This window comes from Mesocricetus auratus, unplaced genomic scaffold (assembly GCF_017639785.1).
Source record: "Mesocricetus auratus isolate SY011 unplaced genomic scaffold, BCM_Maur_2.0 Super-Scaffold_100004, whole genome shotgun sequence".
Classification (NCBI taxonomy): domain Eukaryota; kingdom Metazoa; phylum Chordata; class Mammalia; order Rodentia; family Cricetidae; genus Mesocricetus; species Mesocricetus auratus.
The window spans coordinates 77,637,787-77,649,851 of NW_024429189.1; the positions used below are offsets into that span (position 1 = coordinate 77,637,787).

Consider the following 12,065-nt stretch of genomic DNA (forward strand, 5'->3'; position numbering starts at 1 on the left):
TTATGCCAGCAGCATTTGTTGAAGATGCTTTCTTTTTTCCACTGTACAGTTTTAGCTTCTTTGTCAAAAATCAGGTGTTAATAGGTGTGTGGGTTAAAATTAGGGCTTTCGATTCGGTTCCATTGGTCTACCTGCCTATTTTTGTGCCAATACCAAGCTGTTTTCAGGACTATAGCTCTATAATAGAGCTTGAAGTCAGGTATGGTGATGCCTCCTGAAGTTCCTTTATTGTATAGGGATGTTTTGGCTATCCTGGGCCTTTTGTTTTTCCATATAAAGTTGATTAATGTTCTTTCCAGGTCCTTGAAGAATTGTGATGGAATTTTGATAGGGATTGCATTGAATCTGTAGACTGCTTTTGGCAAGATTTCCATTTTTATTATGTTGATCCTACCAATCCAAGAGCATGGGAGATCTTTCCATTTTCTGGAATCCTCTTTGATTTCTTTCTTTAAAGACTCAAAGTTCTTGATATACAGGTCTTTCACTTACTTAGTTAATATTATCCCCAGATATTTGATGCTGTTTATGGCTATTGTAAAGGGTGATGTTTCTCTGATTTCTTTCTCAGTCACTTCATCTTCTGTATATAATAGGGCCACTGATTTTTTTGAGTTTACCTTGTATCCTGCCACTTTGCTGAAGGTGTTTATCAGCTCTAGGAGTTCCCTTGCGGAGTTTTTCGGGTCACTTATGTAAACTATCATATCATCTGCGAATCGTGAAAGTTTGACTTCTTCTTTTCCTATTTGTATCCCCTTTATCTCCTTTTGTTGTCTTATTGCTGTAGCTAGAACTTCAAGTACAATATTGAAGAGATATGGAGAGAGTGGACAGCCTTGTCTTGTTCCTGATTTTAGAGGAATTGCTTTGAGTTTCTCTCCATTTAGTTTGATGTTAGCTGTTGGTTTACTGTATATTGCTTTTATTATATTCAGGTACATTCTTGTTATCCCTGATCTCTCTAGGACCTTTATCATGAAGGGGTGCTGGATTTTGTCAAAGGCTTTTTCAGCATCTAGTGAGATGATCATGTGGTTTTTCTTTCGCAGATTGTTAATATGGTGGATTACATTGATAGATTTTCTAATGTTGAACCATCCCTGCATTCCTGGGATGAAGCCTACTTGATCGTGGTGGATGATTTTTCTGATGTGTTCTTGAATCTGGTTTGCGAGTATTTTATTGAGTATTTTTGCATCAATGTTCATGAGGGAAATTGGTCTATAGTTCTCTTTCTTAGTTGTGTCTTTGTGTGGCTTGGGTATCAAGGTAATTGTAGCCTCGTAGAAAGAGTTTGGCAGTGAGCCTCCTGCTTCTATTGTGTGGAATACTTTGAGGAGTATTGGAAATAGCTCTTCTTTGAATTTCTGGTAGAATTCTGCACTGGAGCCATCTGGGCCTGGGCTTTTTTTATTTGGGAGACTTTTGATGACTGCTACTATTTCATTAGGGGTTATAGGTCTGTTTAGATTGTTTATCTGTTCTTGATTTAGTTTTGGCAAGTGATATCTATCCAGGAAATTGTCCATTTCCTTTAAATTTTCAAATTTTGTGGAGTACAGATTTTCAAAGTATGCCCTGATGATTCTGTGGATTTCCTCAGAATCTGTTGTTATGTCCCCTTTTTCATCCCTGATTTTGTTAATTAGCGTGCTCTCCCTCTGTCTTTTAGTTAGTTTGGACAGAGGTTTATCTATTTTGTTGATTTTCTCAAAGAACCAACTCTTTGTTTCATTGATTCTTCTCAGTGTTTTTCTGGTTTCTACTTGATTGATTTCAGCCCTCAATTTGATTATTTCCTGGCGTCTTCTTCTCCTGGGTGAGTTTGCTTCTTTTTGTTCTAGAACATTCAGCTGTGCTATTAATTCTCTAGTATGACTGTTCTCCAGTTCTTTCTTGTGGGCACTTAGTGCTATAAACTTTCCTCTCAGCACTGCTTTCAAAGTGTCCCATAAGTTTGTGTATGTTGTGTCTTCAATCTCATTGAAATCGAGGAAGTCTTTAATTTCTTTTTGTATTTGTTCCTTTACCCAGGGATGGTGCAATTGTGCATTGTTCAATCTCCATGAGTTTGTAGGGTTTCTGCGATTTGTGTTATTGTTGAATTCTAATGTTAATGCATGGTGGTCTGATAAGATGCAGAGGGTTATTCCATTTTTTTGTATCTGTGGAGATTTGCTATGTTTCCTATTATGTGGTCAATTTTAGAGAAGGTTCCATGTGGTGCCGAGAAGAAGGTATATCCCCTTGTATTTGGGTGGAATGTTCTATAGATGTCTGTTAAACCCAGTTGGGTCATAACTTCTATTAGTTCTTTTGTTTCTTTGTTAAGTTTCTGTCTGGAGGTCCTGTCTAGTGGTGAGAGCGGAGTGTTGAAGTCTCCTACTATTAGTGTGTGAGATTTTATGTGCATTTTGAGCTTTAGTAATGTTTCTTTCACGAATGTAAGTGCCTTTGTATTTGGGGCGTAGATGTTTAAAATTGAGACTTCGTCTTGATGTATTTTTCCTTTGATGAATATGAAGTGTCCTTCTTCATCTCTTTTGATTGATTTTAATTTGAAGTCTAATTTGTTAGATATTAGGATTGCTACACCCGCTTGTTTCTTGGGACCGTTTGATTGGAAGATCTTTTCCCAACCCTTTACTCTGAGATAACGTCTGTCTTTGATGTTGAGATGTGTTTCTTGTATGCAGCAGAAGGAAGGGTTCTGTCTTCGTATCCATTCTGCTAGTCTGTGTCTTTTTATAGACAAGTTGAGGCCGTTGACATTGAGGGATATTAATGACCATTGATTGGTGATCCTTGTTTGTGCTTGATTTATTGTTAGTGAAGTTATTTTGTGTAGTTTTTCCTCCCTTTTTCTTTTGGTGTTTTGTAAAGTGTGATTATATCTTGCCTGTGTCTTTGTGAATGTAGTTATCTTCCTTGGCTCTATGTTTTCTTTCTAGCATTTTCTGTAGAGCTGGATTCATGGATACATATAGTTTAAATCTGGCTTTGTCATGGAATATTTTGTTTTCTACATCTATGGTAATTGAGAGCTTTGCTGGATATAGTAGTCTGGGCTGGCATCCTTGTTCCCTTAGCATTTGTAGGACATCTGTTCAGGATCTTCTGGCTTTCATCGTTTCCATTGAGAAGTCGGGTGTAATTCGAATAGGTCTGCCTTTGTATGTTCCTTGGCCTTTTTCTTTAGCTGCTCTTAATATTTTCTCTTTACTCTGTAGGTTTGATGTTTTGATTATTATATGCCGAGGTGACTTCTTTTTCTGGTCGAGCCTATTTGGTGTTCTGTAAGATTCTTGTACTTTCATAGGCATATCTTTCTTTAGGTTAGGGAAGTTTTCTTCTATGATTTTGTTGAATATGTTTTCTGTACCTTCAAGTTGAATTTCTTCACCTTCTTCTATACCTATTATTTTCAGGTTTGGCTTCTTCACAGTGTCCCATATTTCCTGGATATTTTGTGTTAAGGATTTGTTGGTTTTGAAATTTTCTTTGGTTGGCGACTCTATATCCTCTAATGAGTCTTCAACACCTGAGATTCTCTCTTCTATCTCTTGTATTCTATTGGTGATACTTGCATCTGTAGTTCCTGATCGTTTACCGAGCTTTTCTATTTCCAGCATCCCTTCATTCTGTGTTTTCTTTATCGTTTCTATTTCAGCTTTCAATCCTTCAACTGTTTGAGTTGTTTCCTTAATTTTTTTGGTTGTTCTTTCTTGGTGCTCTTTAGATTCTTTGAGAGATTTGTTTATTTCTTGAAATTTTTCCCCCATTTCATGGATTTTTTTTGTTTGTGTTTTCTTCTATTTCTTTAAGGGATTTCCTCGTTTCTTCTTTGAGGGTATCCATCATCTTCATGAAATAATTTTTAAGGTCTGTCTCCTTCTCTTCATCTATGTAGTGCTTTTCGGGTCTTGCTGGTGTTGGATCCCTGGATTCTGGTGGGGTCATGTTGGTGTTTCTATTGCTGAGTGATCTCTTATTCTGTCTTCTTCCCATCTCTTCTTCCAGTGGGTGCTGGTGGGTTCTTTCCGTCTCCACTGGTCTCCTTCCTTACTGCAGCTGAAGCTGGGGATGCTGAAGCTGGACTCGCTGGGGTTGGGGTCTTGGAGGGGCTAATCTCTTTCTTGAAGCTGGACTCCCTGGGGTTGGGTCTTGGAGGGGCTGATGTCTTTCCTGAAGCTGGGCTCGCTGGGTTGGGGTCTTGGAGGGGCTGATCTCTTTCCTGTGTGTGTGGCTCTTCTGGAAGCCGGGAGCGGCCCCGAAGATGGAGGGGGATGGGTGATGTGCGGGTGGTCCTTGTTGGAGACCCAATCTCACCTGAAGCTGGCCTCCTTGGGGTTGGCATCTTGGAGGGGCTGATCTCTTTCTTGTGTGGGCAGGTCTTCTGGATGCTGGGAGCAGCCCAGAAGATCGCGGGGGGGGGGATGGGTGATGTGCGGGCGGTCCTTGCTGGAGACCCAATCTCACCTGAAGCTGGGCTCGCTGGGTTGGGGTCTTGGAGGGGCTGATCTCTTTCCTGTGTGTCAGTGCCAATTGTTTTGCCTGTGATCTCCAGAGCTTCTATCTCTGCCATCCACAATATTTAAATGTCAAGCTTCTTTAATACCAGAGGGGAGTGGTAACCAAAGTTCCTTGTGATGGTGTATAAACAAATCCTTATGTTGCTACATAAACAAGTCAATTGCTAATTGTGATAATACTCTAGCATGAATAAGGGCCATAAAACATTATGAATAAAGTACCAAAGGGAAATGCAGAAAAGCTTTTAGGTTTTTGAGCCTATGAAGCAGAGTGGGATAATGATGATTCACTACATGAAAGGTGAAAAATGTGTCCGTATCTCAGTCCAGTAGTTTCTCCTTCAGCTTATTCTTGGAGAGTGGCTGACCTGGAATTAGCAGCCATATAATTAGCTCAGATTTGCTTTGACCCCTTCCACATCCATGCTGTTTCACAATACAGACTTCTAGAACACTAGAGGGAAAACTTTAGATCCTGGGCACCACTTAATTTACCCTGAGAAACAGTTACTGAAGTTCTGAATAGATACTGTCTGTCTGTGTGCAGAAGGTTTTCTGTCTTCAGTTCTTTAGCAGGACATGGTGCTGGGAGCTCAGGGATTACCTCAAGGAAATGTATCACTGTACGATTTCTGTCTTTCAGGTCTTTTCTTTGGTATTTTGTGTACCTCCATGGCTGTGGTTGCATCCTTTATGGGGAGTGTTATACAGGTAATTGAACAAGGAAAAGACATTTTATTTCACCTCGAACTTTCCTGTTTCCTTTCTAATGCCTTTTGTATTACTCCAAGGTCCAACATTAATATTTCTGGATACCAGTTCCAAACAAAGCATACATGAAAATTTCAACCAAAATTACTTTCAGAAGGTAAAAGTAGTAATAGGATGACTTGCAATGGGTTTATTTTCTCAGTTCACACAACATGTATTCTCTCTTTCCCTCTATCTTAATAACCTTTGTTTTCTCTTTTACTGAGATTAATACTTGCTAAAAAGGGGAAAAAAGTCACTCTATCTAACTTCGTGATACTGTGAGTCATTATTGTTTCTTGAGAGAGATTTTTGCATTTCAGATGATTTGTAATTAAGGTGTGATAGGTTCCAGAGAGGTCCAGGACACCCCCAGTGACTGATGGAAAGAAATAGTACCTATAGTGAGTGAGTCAGTCTGGGTTCAACTGAGAATTCTGGTTCTCAACTTGTGGATCATGCCCTCTTTGGCAAAGCTCTATTTGCAAAACAATGGCAAAATACAATAATGAGTTAGCAATGAAAATAATGTTATGGCTGGGGGTCACCACAACATGAAGAACTCTATTAAAGGGTTGCAGCATTAAGAAGATAGAGATCCACTGCTCTATGTGATCCACTCATTTATTTTACCACATTTGAGTAAATAAAGACAATTTTAATTCTTCTATTATTTACTATAAAGCTTTTCTCTGTGGAATTTAGTAAATCAATATTCAGATTCTGATTTTAAATATGGAAACAGACAAAAACCTAAGTCTCACAAGTCTGAGTGATAGAACCATGTTTAATTTCTTGTTCACAAATCCATAATACACTTATAGCTTGTATTTGTGGGTGATACCAGTGGCCACAGCTTTCAGTTCCATAAAGGTTAAATAAATTTTTCTTAAATGATTGCTTTGGTTTGCTGTTTTGTTTATTTGTTTGGTTTTGAAGTCCTTTTGCATTGTTTTAGTGTAGGAATTTTAAAAAGTGTGTCTTAAAAAGTTTCAACCTGTGAAATGTTCTAAGGGGGACAATTTCCATTGAGGCCCCTTGGGGAAAATGCTAGGCATATAATTTTCTCTTCTCTAAGATCAAGAACACAGTAGTATATGGAAGGTTGTGGGAAATCCAATGACAAGTAAAGCTGTTTTTCTTGCAATAGTGTACTGGAGGATTCTGGGAGGGATCAGATGAGAGTAGAAAAGCTCTATCCATGAACAGGGCCTTGGAGAGCTGCCTGAGGCTACTTTTGATTTGTAGCTCCTGTCCTTCTGGTTTTGAATCTATTGCTCATTTCCTATGCCCCACATTCTGGCATTCACTCATGTCACATCTGAACTAAGAAAACATGTAAAATTTCAGCTGGATTACTTACAGAGGAGGAAGATACTGAAACTAAGAAGTAATGATCAAGTTAATCATGATTAAAATTCAAAATCCTTTAAGATCCCCGAGAATTAAACTACTGCAAAACGTCTTTCTACACAATATGTTGCTGCCCACAGGACTACCTGGAATTCTTCTAAGGGGTAGAACAAATTGACAACATGTTTTTATCTCAACTTAAGCAGGTCTTCTCTAGATTTTCCAGCACTCTGGCATTCAGAAGCCATGCCACAGGAATCACAGTTCCTTAGCAGGTACAGCACTGACAAATACAGTGAGAATAGTGGGGTACTCCTAATACATGTCACAGTACTCAAACACTTCTCTGAGTTTTCTTTTGGAATCTACATTGCATCCTCAAGAGGAAAAAGTTCAGGAAGTGGGTATGATGAGATGCCTTTCTGACATTTTAAGCAAGCTAAGGCACAGCATAGTTAAATGTCATTCCCAAGCTTTGTCAGCATCTCCAGGGCTAAATCACAAACTCCTGGATACTGTCCCCTATTTGTCAAGAAAGCTCAGATGGTTTCTGGGCATTGAAGTAGAAGCTCAGTTAGACTAGCTTTGAGTTTTTTCCAATTACAGATACTGAATGACAACAAAAAGAAAGTAAAAATCAATGTCCATTGCTGTTGTAGTCTACAAAACATGCATAGAACATGTAAATATGCATGTGTTTAAAAATAGAAACTCTTGGACTGACTTTCTGTTGCTTTTTGCTCTGAGGCAAAAGGCATTGCAAGCTTGCCTTTATTTTTTTTTTACCACCACCACCTTCAAATGAGATAAATGTCTTCAGTATTTTATTGACTCCTCTTATGATTGCCAGTAATAGCCTTCAAAATTCATCTGTCACCACTATGATAAATTAATCTTACCACCAGCAAAGAAATGCTACAAATATTAAATAATTAAAGTCAGGGGAAAATAAGCTTAATCACATGCCTCTGTATTTTCAAAGCTATAATAGGAATTGAATTATTTGAAATTAGTCTGGAAAATCAATCTGTTTTAGTTAGGGTTTTATTGCTATGAAGAGAAACCATAGCCATAGCAACTCTTATAATGGAAAACATTTAATTGGGCCTGGCTAATGGTTCAGAGGTTTAGTCTGTTATTGACATGGCAGGACACATGGTAGCATGCATGCAAACATGGTGTTGGAGAAGGAGCCTAGAGTTCTATATCTGGACCTACAGATAGCAGGAAGAGAGACTGCCATACTGAGTATAGCTTGAGCTTCTGAAACCTCAAAGCCCAACCCCTAGTGACACATCACCTCCAAAAAAAGACACATCTGCTCCAACAAGGTCAAACCTCCTAATAGTGACACTCCATATGGTTCTATGAGGGCTGTTTTTACTCAAAGCACCACACAATCATAATGATACATTGCAGCTCATATTTATGGAAAAAGAATTTATATTATGGCAGAAAGAAATGGTAAGATGAAAGTGAAAGTTTGCATGATTACTAGTTAATAACAGGGAGTTCCTCAAATCCTAGTGATATATGGCAGGTTATAGTGACAATTAAAATAGTCTAATTATTAAGGATAGACTAAAAAACATTTCTTTGTTTAAGTAAAATCAGGAGGGTATTATGTAAATTTGCGTTCTTGATTTCTTTTTTTCAAGACAGGGTTTCACCATGTAGCCTTGGCTGTCCTGGAACTCACTCTATGGACCAGGCTGACCTTGAACTCAGAAAGATCAACCTGCCTCTGCCTCCCAAGTGCTGGAATTAAAGGCATGCAACATCACCTCCTGACTAGCAGTCTTGGATTTTTAAAAGATTTCTTTTGGGAAAGAAAATGTAAAAATTTAAAGCCAGACAAATTTGGTCATATATATATCCTCTAAAATAGACTGGAATGTGTTTCTATTAGCCCCAAGTTTCTTTCCTGCAAAATTTGCTTACTGTTGCTGAACTGGGTGTGAGGGTTAAATGAGACTGGAGTACACAGGCAGATCTCCTCATCTGAATGACACATGAGTGGCACTTGACAAACAAACTTTGTAAGATCTAGGGAGCTTTCCAAAACTTGGCCCCTGATATAACATCCCCATAGTACTTTTACAGATATAGAAAGTGCTGCAGAAAAAGTAGTTTTATGTGTACTGTATATGCATGTGTGTGTATGCTCTCATTTACATGATTCAGTGAATTTGCATTTCCCAACTCTTGGAAGGTCTCAGTCAGTCTTCATGCTGAAAGCAGTCTTGCCAAAGTGCTATTTTTGTCTTGTTACCCATACACTTACATTGTACACTTACATGATACAGAGGCTTCAGAAAACTTGTTTTCACTTATGTTTATACTATAGGTATTACATAAACTTTAAACCAGTTCATTTGGTTTAGTCATTTAAAAGATGAGAAGTAATGAAATGCTTTACTCAAAATTTCTCAATGCCCAAAAGGGATGGTGCCACAAATGTGAAGAGAAATAAAAGGGAGGAGGCATGGGGTGTATGATTGCCTTTCAAGGTGTTGCAAATACTAAAGAACTATTCAGTGTCTCAGAAGTGTTATGGGTGGGGTGGTAGAGTTTGGGATCCAGATAATCTTTATTATGCAATTGATAGAAAGTTTAAATCAAGTTAAAGTAGCTGAGGAGTCATGTAGGATATAAAAAATAAGTTATAGCTGCATTGATTTAGTAAATTCCTTAACCAACAAATAAAGTAACATCTATGGTGCTCAGAATTAGGCCCAGGGTCTTGTGCATGTTAAGCAAGTATAAAGGAAAGAAAACCTTTTGCCATTCTAACAAGCTAAAGTGGCTCTAACAAATGAAAGGTACCTGGATTGATATTTTCTGAACATATGCATACACAGATGTACATTTAGTTGTATAAGTCTATTGTCTATGTGTGCTTGTATGGGTAAATACACAAACACACATATGCACACACATCTATTTCCCTTTCTATAAGAAAAGTACAAGATTAAAGAATGGGGCTCAAGTTCATCCAAGGTTCAAAGAAGGGATGGTTGTGTCAGGGTAAGCTACAGAGGCAGTGGAATTGTTGAGCTCATCTGGTCTGCTTTTTCCTACAGGCTGCCCTCAGCATCCTCGGCATGTGTGGAGGGCCGATGCTAGGTTTATTTACTCTGGGTATCATGTTCCCTTTTGTAAACTGGAAGGTAAGGATTATGTAGCTTTTTTCATAAGCCCAGTTCAAATAAGTCTCTTTTCATTTTCTATCTCCTTTTCCCTCTGCTTGGGTAGGCTGTTTGTTTTTGACAGAACAAAATCCAAAGAATTCACATTGCCCATATTTCTATTTTACAATACACATATATACAGGTGTAGAATTAAATGGGTCCAAGGACCACCTATATAAGACTATACTGAAACCTATTTAGAAGCAAAAAGCAAACAAGGGAAGAGATGGCCTTGAATGGTCATATGCTGAATAATTAATACGTAGAAAGAACAAGCCAGAGATGTTACTCATCTGGTACTTCCTCTGCTAATAGCATGTCTTTAGATAAATGCAGGTAGACTGTATGCTGCATATAGGTCAGATGAAAATTTATTAAGAAAAGCAACATAATACTATTTTAAACCATTTAGAATGTAACTTTCTCAGTCTAATAAAACTGTTACTACAATTTTCTCTACACACTTATACACAGAGTTGTAGGGACTCCAGAAAGTCTGCTTGTGTTTAAATATGAATACTGAGTTTGGTGTCTAGCTGGTTAAATGTATCCAGCTATCTGATTTTGTTGATACTATTCTAGATAGCTCCTGCTTGATTAGGCAGTGTCTTAGTTAGGGTTCTATTTCTGTGAAGAGGCACAAGGACCCAGCAACCCTTATAAAGAGAAACATTTAATTGGGGCTGGCTTACAATTCAAAGGTTTAGTCTATTATCTTCATGGCAGGAAGCATGGTAGCATGTAGACTGATGTGGTGCTAGAGAGGTAGCTAAGAGTTCTCCATCTCATTACACAGGCAGCTGAAAGAGGCAGCCACATGGGGCATGGCTTGAGCATCTAGGACCTCAAGGCTCACAATGACTACTTTCTCTAACAAGGCCATACCTACTTCAAGAAGGCCACACCTCCCAATTATGTTAGGTCCTATGGGGTCATAGTCACTCAAACTACTATAGGTAGTGAGCTTGGATATATAGTGAATATTTGGGTTTTGCAACAAAAAATTCTTCTGCAGTCTTATTAGCAGAATAATCACTTATATTTGAGTTTATGGAAATATTTGCTATTGTGAAATATAATCATTATGTTATAATTTGAGGTAACACCTAGTCACTAAAACAGAACAATCAAAAGAGTGTATCTGTGAAGTGGCTATGTAGTTCTTAGTAGAATATATACTATAAGGAACAACAATAGCAGACATGCCAATGTGGACAGGAGAAGAACCAAAAAGACTCAACTAGTGAAAGTGGGAGAAATAGCCATATCTAGGAAAATACCAAATATGCACAAATACATCAAATACCTGAAAGCATATACATACAAGTAACATTGTAAATATTGAGCAGGTTATATTTAGGAATACATATGTATATATACATACACACATTAGTTTATATGAATATGCAACAGCAATTCATAAAAAAGAGGTCATAAATTTGAAAGAGATCAAGGAGGGGGATTTGGAATGTTCAGAGGAAAGGGAAGGTAGAATAATGTAATTGTGTCATAATTTCAAAAAAAAATGAAAGTAATGAAAAAGAGGTAATTTATGTTAGTACACCTTATTATTCAGGAAAACCACTTAGTTCTAGATAGAGGACGCTAAGCATTATAAAGTTGTACCACCTCTTCCCTGCTCACTGATCTCAACTACGCCATCATCAGTCCTCTTCCCAGGGACTGTAACAGCAGATTCAGATTTGGCTTCAGCATGGCTGTCTAGGTGGCCACCTAGGTTGACCCTCCACTTGTCTTTTACAGTTAAATTGGGATGAGAAAATTTTGACTTAGTACAAACATAGGTGCCTTCTGTTTTGTGGTGTGACCTGCAATCTAAAAATATATGGACATTTGTAAGTAGATAGAAGAAAGTCAAAATAATTATATTTAGCGACATGTTAATATTGAATTTCAATGTCCATCAACAAAACATCACTGCAACAGCTTCTTTTATGTGGTATTGTCCATGATTCTTTTGAGGGTATAATAAGAGATTAATAGCTGTGACAGATGCTTCATAAATCACGAAGCCTAAAAGATGTATCTGGCTGTTTACAGAAGTTTACAGACCTCTTGTGTGAGCCAAAGCACAAATAGGCATTTGTATATGTTGGTTTAATTTTACCAAACAATAATGCATTCTGGGCCCTTACAGAGGACTCACTTATGCGTAATAGGAACTTCAACCATCTGTTTTCTTCCACAGAAGTTTCAGCTCTATAGTGTTGAACAG

General features: G+C 37.9%; 1 protein-coding gene across 1 annotated transcript in view; it reads left to right on the plus strand.

The window, feature by feature from the left end:
• The window catches only part of Slc5a12 (solute carrier family 5 member 12), a 52,403-nt gene that overhangs the window by 30,670 nt on the left and 9,668 nt on the right, over positions 1–12,065 (plus strand). Inside the window, exons 10-11 of the mRNA XM_005064803.4 lie at positions 5,179–5,246; positions 9,722–9,808. Coding sequence (XP_005064860.1) covers positions 5,179–5,246; positions 9,722–9,808 — 155 coding nt within the window. The remainder of the gene's footprint in view (positions 1–5,178; positions 5,247–9,721; positions 9,809–12,065) is intronic.